Genomic DNA, 18,581 nt, shown 5'->3' with positions numbered 1-18,581 from the left:
TTTTTTTACGTTTCATAGTTAAATTTATCTTAAAAATATAGATATCATACTAAGTGGTGCAGATTTTAATTTTTGGTAGGTAGTATATGATCGAGAACTATTAACTTCTAATGCAAAAACGTTATGCTTCAATATGAACATTCTGCTTTTAAATAATGTCTTAGGAAGATTTCTTTATTAACAGATAAAAACGATCTCACGAGAATTAAATACTACAGCCCAAACTCTATTTTTAGAAGTAGAAAATAATAAAGAAAACCACAAAATTAATAAAAAAGTTACAAAGTCCCCTAATTGGAAAGTTACTTGTTGAGTCCAACTTATTCATATGATTGTGTAACTTTCTTTTAATTTGTTCCAACTTTTTCAAATGATCATTACTTAGCTTTTTGCCTTTCAAGCAGATTCCTTCAATATACTAATTATAATAACTTCTCCTGTAAGACAAATTGCACATGCATGATTTGACCCGTACATTCTGCTTCTTCTTTTCTACGTTTAATCTTTAATTATTTATACAATATTTTATAATATAATGTCCCTCATCCACCACATTTATAATAAGAATAAAGACAGTGTTAAACGTATTTATATTCATTAGACACATATGATATAGATATAGAAAAATGAATTTTTATATTTTCTCAAAAAATAAAAAAAAAATGACGTTAAATAAATATTTATCAAAAGTATCATTTATATTAATTCAGCTCATATTTTTCTCATCTCATCTTATCTTTCTTATCTTTCTTTTCGAGACACTTCCTTTTTTTATTAACAATTTTAATATTTCACATGATATAATTAAATCTTATAAAATAAGTTTGTAAAGTTTTAACTTTACTTAATGTGAATCTGTTGTATCTTGTGTTTTATTTTTAGTGAAAGTGAGATCTCCAGTAATATTCTATCTTAATCCTTAATACATACATGTGTGAACATTAAGAATAAGATAAAAGAAAAGGTCCACTAAGAGACAAAAGAGAAAGAAAAGATTTTGTAACAGTTAAAATCCATTTCACATTGGTAAATTCAAGCCCAAAAAGACTCTCTCTTGAGAGGCTCATGAGGGTCATGGAAGACATTTGAAGAGGAGGAAGAAGATGAAGGAAAGTTAAGATAGTGAGGAAGAGTTTCATAGTTATTGTTTACAGACAGAAGCAGTGATTTTTGATCTTGGTCTACTTGTGTGGTTATGGTAGGTTCTTGTTGCTGCATCTGAATGCATAGAATCTCTGCTTGAGCCACTGCAAGTTGCATTTGCAACTGTGAAACCTGGTTTTGTAGGTATGATATGGCTCCAACACATCCATACACTGGATCTCTCACTCTTGCATTTGCCTCGTAAACTAAACTGCTCACAGCATCTGCTCTTTGATGAACACCAAGTTCCTGAAATGAACACATTTAGTGAATACTATTACATAACCATTACATGAAAAAACACATATATCAGGAAGTTAGAAATACCTGCAGCATTTTGCTGACATTGCTAGCACCAAACACCTTATGCACAATGGCAAACTTGCGTGGGTCATCAGAAGGAAAATAAGGAGCAAAGATGCATTCCTTGGAGCAACGACGTCTCAGCAACTTGCAAGAAGCACAAGGTGAGGTACCCCCCATTATATATATATAGAACACTGACGAAGCAAAACGAAGAGGATGAGATTATGCCTTTGTTGTCTTTTTGATGTGTGTGTTGAGAGGAAGAAAAGTAAGCCAAAACACAATGAAGAAAAGGGTTTAAGAGAATGAGCATAGAATTTCTTATTTATAAATGGTGTGTGAGATTTGAATTGCTTGCCTAATGGAGACTAGCTAGATGCACATGCCCTTCTTCTAAAGTATGAATTGAAAATATGAAATTAACTTGCATGCACAATCAACCGCGTAAATCAACTTGTTCCAACTTAATCAACAAGTCTCGAGTTTGAGTTTGACTTATATAATTGTGTTAAACATTTGGAGTAAAAAACAAAACATCATCTAGGATATCTTATGTCTCTTGAACATGGAATTAAATGTTTTAAAAAAAGAAACCAAGTTATTTAGAAACCACTTCTTCTAGTGTGAACGTATATAATATGTATTTCATATTGTAAATTACAAGTTTAGTCAAAAATATTTGCAGCATTATAATACATTAAGAGAGCAATGAAGTCAAAGAATGAAGGTAAATTGTTCTAAGAGGTGATGAGTGAGGAAGAAGTAAGAAAATAGGACAAATAGGAGAAGATTAAGTGGTTTGTTGAAACCATAAGTGAAAAAGATTGAAAAAAAAAATAAGAGGGTGAAATTAACTTCAAACTTTGTACTTAAAATAAAGAAAATGATGAATGTTGATTGAACAAATAAACTTAAAAATAAAATATATTTTTTTTGTGTTAGTATTTTAAGGAAAAATATTTTTTTTTGTACTATTTTTACTTATTTGTTTTCTCATTCTATCACTATTTTTTATGAGTAATGAATAAAAGATAGATTAGGCGGTGGTCAAACAGTGGGGAAGGCGCGTGATAGGTTGGCAATGCACGCAGTTGTGTAGTATTTACGTCCACATTTGACTCTTCACTTTTATATATATGTACTAAAGTACGTACACATAACGTATTTTACACTCGTATGTACTATGTAATCCAGTTGGACAATTTTACATACTTTATTTAAACACGCTGACAGATATTCAATTTTATAAGCATGCATACCATGAAGAAAAAATATTGAGTTAATTCATTAAATAAAATCTATATCTAAGTATATGATATTTATGAAACACATACATTATATCATACATCAATAAAATATTAAAGATAAATAATGTGAGTTATAAAATAGGACATACCCATTAGTTGGTGTGCGTTAGGAGTTATGGAGAATGATAAACATAAGGACAATGATACTTTGACAATAATTTTTTGACATATTTTAATATCATTTACGTGTCATTATGTGATTGGTCTAAAATTATTGTACAATGATACGTAGATGGTGTTAAAATGTTGTGAAAGTATCATTATCTTAAACATAAATGTTTAATTTGATTTGTAATAATTTATAGATTTTGAAAAATTAGTTTTATGATTTAAAAGTTAGAAGAAAAAAGAAGTATGATGTAAGTAAAAGTGTTGTTTACTATTAAGAGTTGTGGACATGAATGTTTGTTGGCTCAGCCACATGCAAACCCTTTTCAATTCTTCTTTTCTCTATGCATATACCAATTGCGTGTTTAAGTTGAATAATGCTAACAAAACAACACATTCAGGGTTCATATTTTTCTTTTCACACTTTTCTCCATGCATTATTAGGTTACGCACATTCATTTTTAACATAATTCAGTAAAATATGAATGATTCTCTTGTTTCCTGATTTTTTTACTAATAACACATATATTTAATATGAAGCAATTAGATTGTCTATATATATATATATATATATATATATATATATATATATATATATATATATATATATATATATATATATATATATATATATATATATATATATATATATATATATATATAAATGAATGTATTTTTAATTTTATAGTTTTATGGAATTATAGATTTAAAATTTATTTTTTAATATAATACCATAATCATTCAAATTTATTAACTACGTATTATTTATAAATATCTAATAATTTTAGATATTAATTAAAGTACTCTTTTTAAAAATATAATAATCAAACCCCTTCATATCTATATATATGAAAATATCACGATCAAGTTCATATTCATAAACAAAACCACTTCAACTACGTTTTAACAATATATATTATTGTTAAAAATATTTTGATATCTTCTTTCAATTTTTTATTTTGATTTTCTATTAGATTTCTGTTATGATTTGTTGTTATTTGTATTTCTCTTTTATATTCAAATATATTTTATTTTTGTAAATAATTAAATTCTCATATTTTTAATAAAAGATTTCTCTTTAATTTTTTCTCTCTGAGTGTTTCATCAAATACTCACATAGTGTGTATGTATTTGTGAAGAAAGTGGACGAGTTATATTTTAAAAACACAAAATTAATGTTTGCATAGTCGTTAATGCGAACCATGCATACGTGGCCATGTTGCATTACTCATCTCCATATCAGTACGTAGTTATCGCGACAATATAAATTATAATTACTAATTGACAGATGTAAACAAATTAAATTAGTTAATTAGTGGCATTAATGATCTGACATAGACCAAGGCCTTCTGAATTTTTAGAAAGAGAGGTTGAAATTAAAACTGTACATAGCTGTGAAACCCTAAAACCTGTTCTTTCTCTTTGCATTAAATGCTCTCCACACGAACCCTATCTCAAATATTCTATTTCCTTTTGAGTCAATATTTGCATATGGCTTTGTCTTGTACATGAAGTTAATGTTTTGTTCTTAGGAATAATTGTAATTAGTTTATAGATAGGGAAAATAATAGACATGACGATGATGGGGCCATGTGTTGAGGTAAATTCCCTTTTTGTTTTTCAACTTTCAAAACACTAATTAAACTCTTGAAAGTTGTGAAAAAGTGTTTGAACTGAATCTAAAGCTACATTCTTTTATTAATGGTTGCGTGAATTAATGTTACTACTCAAGAGAAGAAAACAAACATCTCTTACTGTTCTCGAAGAAAACGTGAGACATGCAAGCTCCAAATCTGAACAATTAATGGTTGCCTTGGTGATATCGAAGATTCGATTCTTGAAACCAGTGTGCTCTTCAAAATCTAGAATAGTGGAAGTGGCAAACCAAAGTTGCTAGGTTGGCAAGTGTTGTCGTAATTTGTTGATCTATAATATAAAAGTTTAATTAAAAGAAAAACAATATCTTATATGCTGTATTTTTTGCAGTTCATGCTATTTTCATGAGTTTAATTAAAAATATGTGATATATTTAATAAAACATAAATTTCTAAGGTATGGTTTCAAATTTGAATTGAAAAATAACACGAACTAATATTGATACTGTTCGTTCTATTAATTTCAAACAATTAATCATTAATCAAAGGTCAAATTCTAAAACGATAAACATTTTAAGTCGAGTTCTTCTCAACTGACTATACTATTTGGATCGATCTTCTTTGCGTTGAGCTCCTAGATCGAACTCCTCTAGATTGACCACTTTGGATTAAAATCATCTAAACCAAGCTCATTTGACTAAACTCATACGACTTCTTCGACATATTACACGTGACCACACACCCTTGGCTTATCACCTTGACTGAATGACCTTGTCAACTGACAGAAAGTCATTAACAAGAATGGAGATCACGAACCAACCTCTTAATTGCTGATTGATTGGGTTGTGATTAAGCCGATAAAGAGGTAAAAGCTCATAACAACTACTGTATATTAGGTCTATATGACTTTAACCGATATAAAAAGTCATTATATATATATATATATATATATATATATATATATATATATATATATATATATATATATATATGATCCATGTTTTTTAAACCTGTTGGGACTTTAACCAGTTTAAAATTTTCACTTTTCATACTGTTAGTAAATGAATCGATATAAAAAATCACAGTTTTTTAATAACAGGTTTGTATGTTCTCCCTATAACATAGTGCTGTCAAAATGAGTTGTAACCCGCGAGCCAACCTGACTCACCACGGGTTTGAGCCGGGCTGGGTTGGAAAAAAATGTAATTTTTTTATATGGGTTAGTTTTCAACCCGGCTCACTTGGGTTGAACCTATGGTGAGCCGGGTTGTCTCACCAATCCACCTAATTTAATTTAATTATTTATTATTTTGTGTTTCAATATTATTAGTTAACATTTTTTTAGTATATTGTAGATGAGATAAAAAAAGATGTTTCAAGAGAGAAAAATATTATAGATTTATCTATTCAAGACTCTAATATTATAGATGGACAAGTGATACAAAATATATTAATATTAAAAACTTATTTGTTCGTCTTTTGTTCTTGTTTTTTTATTACGCTTGGATTGTATGATATTTTTAATTTTGAATTGTCTTTGAAGTTTAACATCATTTTAGAGTGAAACTTTTTAGATTTGCATTAAAAAAATTATAATTTTTTTTATTTAAAAAAACTTATAATTAAGTGAGTTAATGATGAAATTCGTTTAACCCACCAACCCGTGGTGGGTCGAGCCGAGTTCGAATTTTTTTCAACTCGTTAATAAGTGAGCTGAGTTGGGTTGGCTCACTAAGTGACCAACCCGTGGTGGGTCAGGTCGAGTTGAACTGGGTTGCCCGTTTTGACAGCTCTACTATAACATTGTTAAAACATGTAACCTGGCCCGACTCACATAGGTTGGTCATTTAGTGAGTAAACCCAACCCGACCCATTTATTAACAAGCCAAAAAAATTTGAACCCGGCCCACCGCAAGTTGGTGGATTAAACAGGTTGGCTCACTGACCCATTTAATTACAATTTTTTCAAATCTAAAAAAAATTACAATTTATTTATAATTCAAATATAAATAAATGACACAAAATGATGTTAAACTCCAAAGAAAATTCAAAATAAATAAAAAAAGTATCATACAATCCAAATGTAATCCAAAAGCAAGCACAAAAAGCGAACAAATAAGTTTCTAAAATTGATCATTTTTGTGTCACTTATCCAATTATAATATTAGAGTCTTGAATGGATGAATCCCTAATATTTTTCTTTCTTGAAACATCTTTTTATTTATCCCCATCTACAACACAATAAAAAAAGTATTAACTAATAATATTGAAACACAAATTAATAAATAATTAATCAAATTAGATGGGTTGGTGAGCCAACCTGTGGCTCATCACGGGTTCAACCTGAGTAATTAGGATTCTAAGTGAGCCGAGTTCAAAATTGACCCGAATCAAAAAATGACATTTTTTTCAAACACAACCCTACCCGAACTTGTGGTAGACTGGGTTGACCTGCGGGTTCTAACCCATGTTGACAACACTATCTCGCTATCATATATAAACCTACATACAATATAGTTCAGAATGTATAACAGTTCAAAACAACCAACCAAAAAACACACACACACGCGCACACGAGTAACCCGGTTCGACCCACCACGGGTTGGTCACTTAGTGAGCTAATCCAATCCGGTTCATTTATTAGCGAGTTAAAAAAATTTGAACCCAGCCCGACCCACCACGGGTTGGTGGGTTAAACATGTTGGCTCACTGGCCCACTTAATTACAAGTTTTTTTAATCCAAAAAAATACAAATTTTTTGAAATTCAAATATAAATAAATTTCACTCTAAATGATGTTAAAATTCAAAATAAAAAAAATGCCATACAATCTAAATTTAATACAAAAGCAAGTACAAAAAGCAAATAAATAAGTTTTTAATATTGATCATTTTTGTGTCACTTATGCATTTATAATGTTAGAGTATTGAATGGATAAAATCCATAATATTTTGCTCTCTTGAAACATCTTTTCTTTATCCCCATCTATAAAAGAATAAAAATAATGTTAACTAATAATATTGAACACAAAATAACAAATAATTAAATTAAATTAGGTGGGTTGGTGAGCCAACCGGGCTCACCGCGGGTTCAATCCGGGTGAGCCAACCCGGCTCACCACGGGTTCAACCTGGCGAGTTGGGTTCTAAGTGAGTTGGATTGAAAATTGGCCCATATGAAAAAAATATATTATTTTCAAACCCAACCTTGTCCGAACCCGTGGTGAGTCGGGTTTACCCGCGAATTCTAACTCTTTTTGACAACACTAATATATATATGTATATATATATATATACACACACACACTAGTAAAAAAAAGTCTTTTTAACGCGCTATATACGCCTCGATTTTACTGAAACCGAAGCGTATAAAAGCGCGATGTCATTTTCGTAGTTTTAAGGAAGTTATATGCCTCGGTTCAAAAGGAACCGAAGCGTAATGGGTGTACTGCCTCGGTTAAGTCAACAATTGAAGCATAAATCACTAATAAAAAAAGGTTATATGACTCGGTTTAGGAGAACTAAAGCATAAGGTGTATATTGCCTCGGTTAAGTAAACAACCGAAACATATAACCCTGCTGAGAGCACATGTCTTTTTTGCAAAGTAGACTGTTCACCTGACGCAATGGCTTACTATCTTAATTGACCGAGGCATAAAAGTCTGTCCTACCAAGAAATTCTTCTCACGCCACACGAATAGTGTTTTTTCTTCCTTCTCGAGCATTGATAGCTTTCTTCTTCCTTCTCCACGAGCTTTCTTCATCCTCCACAGCACAAACAGGTTTTAATTTTTTTTTTCTGATTTTTGTATGAGATAACCCAAATTAAGGGGGCGTTTGTATCAGCACAAAGAGGGTTTTCTCTTTCGCGTCGTCGAAAGGGAGGCGTGTCGGAGACGCGGGGGGGGGGGGGCAAAAGGCGCGATGGTCGTTCTTGTTCTTGTGGCGGAGGCGCAAGGGCGCAAGGGCTCCTCCTCGGGTACTTGAGTGGTTCCTCCTCAACCCCAAAACGCCACCTTTTGCTTCTCACAAGACCCTCTTCACGTTCCTGTGCGTGGCGGCGCTGGCCTCGCTTTTCATCTGACAGAGGAACACGATCAGCGACTTTCTGGTGCTAGGTGTTCCAGTGTAGCCGCCGTCGAAGCTGCGATCGGTGGTTTTCTGTTTGACTGAGTTTGGTGGGGGCGGTAACAACGTTACTCTTAACACTGAGGCGTTTGAGAAAAGTGTTAGGGCCATTTCCAAGTTGGGGAATAAGGGTGGCGGCCAACTCAATGTGCCACCTAGACGTTGGCTCACAACACCCTTCAACCTCACCAGTCACATGACTCTTTTTCTTGCTCCTGGTGCTGTTATACTTGCAATTCAGGTGGGTTTTTTTTCTGTTCTTTTTCTTTCAAATCTCAATTCAATAGTAATAGTATATAACCTTGATACGATGATAACAACACTGAAATGATTTTGTACTTAAAGTTTGTTACTTTCGTGGATCTTATTATTGATGCTTGAAGCTTTTTCATTCCTGTCTCTGTTTATATTTTCCTTCACCTTTCTTGTGAATTTGCCCAATTTGATAAATGGGTATGATGATTCCACTGTGCTTTGTCCTTTCTTCTTTGAAGAAGAATTTTCAGTTTTAAAGAACAATTACGATCCTTATTCTCTTTCTTTTTGAGTTCGGATTCTTACATACTTGCACGGTTGAAATGGTTGCTGTTATTTTAGTTAATTGTGTGTTCTTCTGACTTATGTTCAAATTTTTGTATTTTGCAGTGAAAGAGCTTGAAGGGGGAAAGGAGAATTGGTATGAGAAAGTGTTATAAAATTAAAGATTAGATGTTTGATTGGTTTTGGGTTTGGTATTCTGCAGATTTTTCTAGAAGAGGCTATGTTGGAATTCCGCAGATTTTTCTAGACTCCTTGGATGACAAAGAAAATGGGAAAGAACAAATTTTGAAACCTGTGAATGTGAATAATGTTCTGGTTCAGAGGATGCGCAATCTGAAGGCTCTTGGAAGAACTGATATTAACTCGGTTCAAAGAGAACCGAGTCGAATCCTAGATATTGCTTCTGTTAAAGAAAGTCGAGGCGAATCGTAGTGACTTTTTACCTCGTCTACATATGCCTTGGTTCCCAAATCGAGGTCTATGGCCAAAAATAACCGGTAACAATTCCTTTAACTGCACTAGTGATATATATATATATATATATATATATATATATATATATATATATATATATATATATATATATATATATATATATATATATATAAATATATATATGTAACATTAAACACTAAAGAGGACGAAGTCCATTGCTCACGAACTTTCTTTAGGAATTTTTGTTCCAATGAGATGTGTCACAAAAAATCTATACAATGAATAGTTTGAGTCATATAGTAATAATACTTAAGATGTTAATTATAAATTATACACACTACCAAATCCCATGAGTCAACAACGTTTGCCGACATGATTTTCTGCATGGCTTTCATCATATAATATATGCACTCAAAGCTCATTAGTTGACGCAAGATCTACAAGTTAAATTCATAGATTATCATAAACTTTATAATTGTATTCAATAGACTGAAAGATTAACTTATAGTTGACACAATGAATTGAAAGTTCATTATAAAGGTAATATTTGTTCCTTGCAATCTCGAATAAACCTCAACCACATTGTAAAAGTTAATTGTACATCAAAATTTATATCTAGTATGAACATAGTAAAATTAAATTATATAACACAACAAATAAATATTAAAAAACTTAAGCTATTAATGTACTTTTAATTGTCAAAGTGTTAGATTTATTATGTAATGAACATAAGATAATGTTGAAGGCAAATTGCTAACAAAGGTTAGTGAGCCTGCAAATTCAAACAATATTAATTAAATTTTACATAAATATAATTTAATTTATAAAAAACATAGTTATTATTAGAAATAAAATGTTAAGTAGATTTGTTTTTTTCTTTTTCTTTTCAAAAGTTTTTAATAAATATTTTACCTTTACCTTTATTCCTAACTCCTTAATAACATGTCAATAAATCTATATATTTGATAGTTTTTCTTTATATACCATGAAAATACACATTGAAAATAAATAATATTAAAATAACATTTTTTAAATCGATAAAGTTTGCCAAATATAAATATTTATTAAAATATAAGATATCAGGCTAAACAATGACCTGAAACACGTATCCTTCTAAATTAATTTTAAGTGAAACCAGGGGAATAGCAAATCTATATATAATAAAATCTCTAGTGATGAATTTGGTAGAGAAAGGAAAAGGCTGATTGAAAATAAAATGTATGAGTAAAAATAGATTAAAAAGTTAAGGTAAAAGTTAAAGTATTTAATGAAAGGAAATAAATAAAATAAGAGAAACAAAAAAACAGTAAAAGTATATAAAAAAAAACAGTATAATGAAACTATATTTTAAAAATTATTATTTTTTCGTTTAAACCACCTAAATTAATCTCATCATCCCCCAATATCAAATACATAGTAAGTTATTCTTAATGTTTTAAGTGGTGCTAGCTGAATTACTTGTCACCCAAAATTGACTCGTACGCATCAATTTAAAAGATTAAACATACAAAACTAGATAGAAATAAATATGCTTATATTTTACTTTATTTTTAATATAAACGAACTTTGTTTTTTTTTCTTCAAATTTGATGATATTAAGTCCCTTTCTCCACCAGCTAGTAAGCGTTTTGCTCCAGTAAAGTCAAGATTTGTGTTTGATTCCGAAGACAATAAAATCCATCCGAAAGCATAATCTTACCATATTTTCTTGAAAATGATGATATTTTCTAACCTTATGTGCACAATTGGTGAGTTTTGTCCAAATCTAAACTTTAGGTTCCACAGAATGTGGAGAATAAAAGAAAAAGAAGTAAAGCAAAATTTTCTTTGAAATAATTAATATATAATATCAAGAAAGTGAAAAATAAAATGATAATGCAATTCAAAATATTATCAAGTAAAAATGTTTAGAGTTTTAAATTTAGGGTTTATTAAGTAATATTGATTTCAAATATGAAGCAGTATAGAAAATGTTGAACAGTCTTTGATCCAGGTCTTACAAATCAGACCAGGTTTAGGCAGCAGCTAAGAAATGGAAGCCTAGGGTTTGACTAATGAAGCAAGACAGGAAATTTGATAGCTATTGAGTGATAAGTGACAAACTGGCTTGAAATTGAATTCACCTGCAGGAGTTGATGGAGTTGGGTTCCCAATGTGATCATCGTAAAATTTCAACTTGTTTGTTTCATATGACCAAACTCTGCACAATAATATTAATAATTACGAAGCACATGATCATGATCTGTTACCTGCAGGGCAACCTCAATTCCAATAATTATCAACTTAGACACCCTATTTTGAATACATTAGATGATAAGAAAAATTATAAATAGTGCTAAAATAAGAAATTATAAAATTCAGATGGAAATTTGGACAGCCATAAGGTTTAAAATATCCGAGGGCCTTCGTATAAAGTTTCACCATAAAACTAGTGGCATAATTATATATATATATATATATATATATATATATATATATATATATATATATATATATATATATATATATATATATATATATATATATATTATTTTAAATGTTTAAATGGAACACGACTCAATTTAATTATATCTAAATTAAGGATTAAACTTTGATTCTAAACCACAAACTTAATTCAATTTATCTATTATGTTATACATTTTGAAAATTTAATTGTTATGTTTGAATTTCGTAAGAAATTAAAACAGTTCAAACTTAACCTAAACATATGAAGAACTCCTAGTCCGTGGACAGGGGGCAGAGTATTAAAAGTTTGAAAATTCCAGTCAATTCTTTTGTTCGATTTTAATTAGACCTGCAAGGCACGTGAAAAATGGTATGGAATAATGTCGGATACAAATTGATTTCATCCATACCTTTTTATACGTTTACACAAACATATAATTTATTTTTTTTGCATATGGTAGTAAATCAAGCTAATTAAACAATTAGATATTGGTGTATGATATTATATAGGATGGTAAAGTATAGATTATTTATTTATTTTATATGAATAATTTTATGAATACTTCTGTATAAACTCTTTCAGTACTTATATATTTACATTAGAAATATTGCGGTACAATCCATTATAAAATGACGTTCGATCAGTCTTAACTACTTGACATCTAACATTTATCATACTAAAATCTATTGGTGTAAATGATTTGATACTTGGATTTGTTAATTAAATTCTTTAGTTATATCTCTAGCCTAAAATGAGATTATGATTGAAATATTACTTTACTCTAAAACAAACCAATTCAATAAAAAATTAAATAGACAAATACTGAAGAAACTAAATTGAATCCTGATCAGAGCTGACACAGACACAATGATCCTTCTATATATACCTTTTATACCAGCAGTTTTAGAAATACTTTATTTTTAATTGATCTTGATATCATAAGTTTATTTTTATTTGAACTTTATGTTATTCAATTAAGCGGACTATTAACTATTTACATAAATATTTTAACTTAAATAATTAAAAAGTGATATGATAACTACTTATTTTCCATTATATGAAAAGAAGTTTTTTTAATAAATATATTGATCTTTTTTATTCAGTACCTAAAGTTTTTATAATTTTGGCTTTATCACATTTCCATCCATCACTGGTTCTCTCATACATCCTTCTCTCATACATCCTTTTACTTATCAACATCATTAAATGATAACGCGATATTAAGTCTTATAATATTTTATTATGTTGAATGATAATTCATTTTCTGATAATTTTAATATTCCAAAATTATTGGTAAAAATATTTACTTAATTTCTAATCGATATAAACGAATCCGAAACGTCTACATGCATATATATATATATATACATGGAACTGAAACATCATACAAAAACATAGTCATAAACAGAATTAGACAAGAGAACTTAACTCTACATTCAACTGAAACACAAAATATAGAAACCTTTATCACTTAAATATAAATCAAAATATATGTTTTTTATTCAGGATTTTTTACTCACATTTACACGCTAATAATGTTTCATGTGATATTGGTAAAAGTTATTTTATTTGAAAAAAAGACCTACATGTAAGATAAATTTTATATATTTTCAAGTTTATTTAATAGTTTTCTATGAAATAGACTTTTAAATGTTTTTTTAACAGTATTAAACTTGATATTGTATAAATCAAGTCTTAAAACCTTTGGTTTATAACCCAAGCTAGGCTCCTATAGTATAAAAATTAGCCTATGCCGAACCCTTTTCCCACCATTGCTCGATTATTTCTACGCCTGGTTTAACGTCATAATTTCTAGTATGGTCATCCATCGAACATTGTTGCAGCTTTTAAAGATGGATACATGCTAATTGCAGTATAGAGAGTCCACGTAGATATTACCAGACAAACAGACGTTACTATACTTGTCAGAGTGGGGAGAGAGTACGAAACAAATTACAATATCGATCACAAACCTTTGAAGGGGAGTTCGAAATCTGCAACATCGGCTTCAACTGATGACCAAAAAAAATGTTTTTTTTGTTTAAAGAAACTTAGATATCCAATTAAAAGGGTCCATAAATGATAATATATTTATATAGTAGTACCACCTTGTTATATGGTTAAACGACTTGCTTTTTCAACCCGTAAAAACTAAAATCACCAGAAACTAACCAAGATTTAACAAACAGATGGAAGGAATGAAATTGAAAAAACTTTATGTGCTTAGGCGTTGAATAAGTTCACTGAAAAGAAGTCAGTCAAATTGATCATTTGACCTCAAATTTGGATGCTCGCTGACCAGTAGGAGACTTTGGTGTTCATGTAACTTCCGTATATTCTGTCTCTTAATTCCATTTCTGAAAGAAGTGCTTGCTAGACATCGTTTTTGTTTGTTGGGTAAGTCCGACTTCTGCTCTGTTGTTTTCCTTTTTAGGTACTCGGCTGTCTGAACCTGAACTAATATCACGAAGCAGCACTAACAGTGAATAAATGACTACCCATAAAGCAAAAATCCATTCGGAAAAGCATATGAAAATCCACTTTACATATCAATGTCCATGGCAATAACATATACAGTATCCTATATACCCATATAAAGAAGTGCATGACATGACATTATAAATAAGGCTCTTCTTCGGTCTTCACAAGCAAAATAAATAAGAATAGGAATAAAACACCATTTTGCAGTTACGAATAGAATACAAATTGAGCCGGTTAAATGACAAAACAGGTAAAGCCCTTCCTTTATAACTCTAAGAAAAAAAGGAATAAATTTTTCTTAGTACTAATTACTTTAGACTTATAAGAAAAACATCTAAAAATTACTTCGAAGAACTTAAAAAATAAATTTTAAATAAAATGATGATATATTTTAATAAAAATTGTTTTATTAATAAATAAAAAGATTTGTTTTTGTTGTAAATCTTTCAAACTCTCCCAACAAAAAAGTAAGTAACATCAGATTAACCAAATACGAAAAGTCTAGAAACTTGAACCAAAATACATTCTTCAGCCTATTTACAGTATTAGAAATAAATGATAGAAAACATGAGAGAAATTTGGGAACAAGAGATATCCTATGCTCTTGGGACGGTAAGATGTCAAATCATCAATAGTGTACACGAGGTAACCAAAGTGCAAACTCCTATCACAAAGCAAACCTCGGGATAAAAGATAACTTAGAAAACCTGGGCATTTTACCAAACACAACAGAAGAGAACCAAATATGCTGCGCAATTCTAGAGAATTTTGGCTACTTATCGCAACCAAAATCTTTAGTTCAAATAATGAAAAACTGTGCCAAAGAGGAGAAGCTGAAAATAAGGGATGGACATATGTTTAAAAGAACATTAATAATCATAAGAACGCTCAATGAAATCAATTAATGGATGAGTGAGGAGATACCAGATCGTGAAGAAACCGAAGTCATTGCACAATTCCTGAGTCTTGTAATCTCACTGATAATACTCTTCAAGTTTTTAGAAACCATGTCTCCTCCAGGCTTATGATCATCGTTATTCTCAAGGCACGACAAAGCATTTTCACATGCCTAATCGCCAAGCAGACATTAAGCACACCGACAAAACTAAATTCTCTGAACGCTATGTTCAGAAAAACTTTGCCACATGTACTTCTACAAACTCATAATTGATTAAAGAAAAAATTATCCAAATAGATTCTAAATCTGTTTAAGCATCTTCATGAAATCCTAATTACTTACACAACAAACCCTTAGCCATGGTTCAACAATACAAATGTATAAGTACAATTTTATATCATGCAATCAAAACTCTACTATTTTTTGTTTTTAAGAAAGCATTAGCCATGTCTCATGTCGAAGATTCTAATATACACTTAAAATATCACTAATAAGTATCACTCGTACCTTCTCTGCAACGGCGTGGAAACCGTTGCGCACCGCGTCCTCCACAAATCTTAACCATTCCTCAGGCAAAACTTGCAGCCACCGACAACTAGCGGACTTGAGTTCCCGCATTACTAAAGCCTCGTATCTCAATGCCAAACAACTCTTGGATAAATGAAATCGAAAACGCACGAGAGAGAGAGAAAAAAAAAACTTAGCGCGAGTAGTTTCATGGCAACTAAGTAAATCGGCACGTCTTTCGAAAGTATTAATTGTTGTTGTTTGATGTTTTTGAGATTTAATAGAAAACTACAGAAGATAAAATTCACGGAAATGGAACGAGACAGCGTTTTTTTTAATAGAACATTATGAAACTGAGAAGCGGTAAGAGAACCTGTTGATCTCCGACGAGAGCGAAAGCGCGGACGAAGAATTCGAGAACGAGAAGCTTCTCGTGGACGGTTTTAGAGGCAATGGAGCGAATAACGGAGAGAGATTCAGATCTGAGGAAGTCCGTCAAGCTGGAGCGAACTTCGATGAATGATTTCACGTCCTTGGAGACTAAAAGCGATTCGAGAAATCTGATGGTTGCATCGCTGAAACTGCCAAAAGTTAAATGAAATGTTAGATGACTGGACAGATACACAGACAGAGAGCAAGAGAAAGAGAACCTTCTGCCATGGATTAGAGAGCGAAGAAAGGAGAGCTGCTCGTCAGAATGTGACATTGCGCGGGAGGTAGGGATATTTGGCGGTCAAGGCAACGTCTTTCGAACTAGATTCAACTTTGAAATTTTAAAACGGTATAGGTTTGAGTATAAAAAAAATGGAGTGTGACAAACACACCTTTTTACCATTAAAATTTATTCAAAAATAAAATTCAGAGTATAATTTGTTCAATAAAGACTGAAATTCATACAATTTATTTTAGAGAACATTTGTTATTGTATTTGTGTAACTAGCTCCTTTAGGCTTTGTTCTTTTGGGGTTAATTGGGAGAGATGATTTGGGGGAGATGATTTGGGTGGATTTGAGGGTAATTTTGTAGTTATTTTTTTGAGTGGATTTGTGAGTAATTGAGAGTGGATTTGGAAGTAAAGTTTGTAAGAATTAGTGTAGGATTTGATTGATGTGATAGATTTAAAAAAATAGTTTAATTGTTAAAAATGAAAGATTACCAAAATGCCCCTAGTTATAAATATAATATAAAATGTTATTTATTAATGTTATATTTAATTATAAAAATGTTTATAAAGAGACAAAAAAATATAAAGAATTTTTAAAATAAATATTTATAAATTATAAAATTTATAATGTAGTAATAGGTAACCAAAAAACCCAATACCCCTCCCCGTAACCAAAAAACCAATTTCATGGCGTATGTAACCGATTACCACTTTCACGTAACCTATTACACAAGTGCACACAATCCTTCACACCACTGTAACCATATACCCAATGCCTGTAACCGATTACGCCTACCACTTTTTAAGAAATAGGTCAAGGACACACAGGACATTTCGCTCACAATCCGCGCAAATCTCCTTCCATACGCGGGTGACCAAAAGTGCATGAATCCTGCAAATTCATCTTCGCTTATCCCTCGTAATCCTCTCAAACGAACAGCTCAACGTTTTCAAATAATCGTTCTCTAATTCGCATGAACATTAAATTGGTTCATGCGAACAGAGGCTTAAAGTTATTGACTTGATGTAGGACGCAATGATGACGATAAGTTGGTCTCTTACTCCAATTTAATATTTTAATTTTTAAAGTACATTTTTCACTAATTTAGACTAAAACCATAGGTCATGGTTATGGAAGTTTGTAAAATTTAGTAGGTTTATAGCATATACATCGCGACGGGGATCGGAGGAGATGATGATAAATCATTCAATACATATAAGATGAATTTAATCATTTATTTGTTTAAAGGTTAAGAATGTGAAATATTGATGTTTGTTGAAACCTATCTAGGAATTGTGTGTCCCTATTTGTAAATTCGTAATACTAATACTATGCCTTGGGTTGGGGTAACATTAAGATCGTGCATCCCTTCATGCGAATTTATTCTAAATAATTCCTTTTGTAAGCTCCTTTTCTCTACTTATTCTGGCATCCTTCACTACTTTCATTTAGAATTTAAAATAAGTTACTTTGCTCCCGTATGCAGAGGTTAGTTTTTCAACACAAACGAATTCAGATCTATTTGGGATAACAAAATAAAGTTGATTATCGAACTTTTGCGTTTAATTTCGACACAACAGTTTGAGTGGATTTTGCTAATTCAACCTATAACGTTTCTAAACAAAATTGACTTCTATAGTAGACATTCTAGCACTGTTTTGTTCGGTAAACCATGCCAGCATTTCACAATTTCTGGTGAATTATTATCTCCTCAGTAAGTAACACAATTTATTTTAATTTCTATGCACCCCATATTATTCAAAACATTAAAATTATGCACCATTAACAAAAATGGGACTTCACCACCTGCATCGTTTATCTGACAACAGCTCGAAAGTCTTACTACGGAACCGGCCTTAACATATCCATAACCAAGTGCTGTCATACGAATGCATTCATTTAAAAACCGATCCTCCCGCAAATGCAGTACGCAAATGACTATATTTTAGTTAAAATAAAAACATGCCGTCCAATTCCAGGTTTTGATAAAGACCGTTATATCGACCAAATTATCTGAAAAATAT

General features: G+C 30.8%; 2 protein-coding genes across 3 annotated transcripts; both read right to left on the bottom strand.

The window, feature by feature from the left end:
- Positions 1–895: 895 nt before the first annotated feature.
- Positions 896–1,723, bottom strand: LOC108341495 (LOB domain-containing protein 12). The gene is made up of 2 exons (XM_017579171.2): positions 1,471–1,723; positions 896–1,392 (listed from the first exon to the last, which is right to left on the bottom strand). Exons 1-2 carry the CDS (start codon positions 1,624–1,626, stop codon positions 1,033–1,035), a joined length of 516 nt encoding a protein of 171 aa, XP_017434660.1. The 5' UTR covers positions 1,627–1,723; the 3' UTR covers positions 896–1,032.
- Positions 1,724–14,034: 12,311 nt separating this feature from the next.
- Positions 14,035–18,531, bottom strand: LOC108323715 (protein DOUBLE-STRAND BREAK FORMATION). Of its 2 annotated transcripts, XM_017556288.2 has the most exons (5): positions 16,543–18,531; positions 16,266–16,473; positions 15,893–16,036; positions 15,412–15,556; positions 14,035–14,463 (listed from the first exon to the last, which is right to left on the bottom strand). In XM_017556288.2, exons 1-5 carry the CDS (start codon positions 16,596–16,598, stop codon positions 14,261–14,263), a joined length of 756 nt encoding a protein of 251 aa, XP_017411777.1. In that variant the 5' UTR covers positions 16,599–18,531; the 3' UTR covers positions 14,035–14,260. The 2 variants fall into 2 exon arrangements, with proteins under 2 accessions (XP_017411777.1, XP_052734995.1); XM_052879035.1 differs by having other exon boundaries at positions 14,036–14,463; positions 16,266–18,531.
- Between the last annotated feature and the right edge of the window lie 50 nt (positions 18,532–18,581).

The sequence above is a fragment of the Vigna angularis genome, chromosome 6, assembly GCF_016808095.1.
Source record: "Vigna angularis cultivar LongXiaoDou No.4 chromosome 6, ASM1680809v1, whole genome shotgun sequence".
NCBI lineage: Eukaryota > Viridiplantae > Streptophyta > Magnoliopsida > Fabales > Fabaceae > Vigna > Vigna angularis.
Note: the sequence above shows the minus strand (reverse complement) of the source record. Positions and strands in the feature narration are given on the sequence as shown.

Excerpts from the sequence above, each read along its gene's own strand:
- LOC108341495 (XM_017579171.2), bottom strand. The coding sequence starts at position 1,626 with ATGGGGGGTACCTCACCTTGTGCTTCTTGCAAGTTGCTGAGACGTCGT. Across the intron at positions 1,393-1,470 it reads ATGTCAGCAAAATGCTGCAG|GAACTTGGTGTTCATCAAAG; the intron begins GTATTTCTAACT and ends TGTTCATTTCAG.
- LOC108323715 (XM_052879035.1), bottom strand. The coding sequence starts at position 16,598 with ATGTCACATTCTGACGAGCAGCTCTCCTTTCTTCGCTCTCTAATCCAT. Across the intron at positions 16,037-16,265 it reads CTCTCGTCGGAGATCAACAG|AGTTGTTTGGCATTGAGATA; the intron begins GTTCTCTTACCG and ends CATTTATCCAAG. Across the intron at positions 15,557-15,892 it reads TCCACGCCGTTGCAGAGAAG|GCATGTGAAAATGCTTTGTC; the intron begins GTACGAGTGATA and ends CTTGGCGATTAG.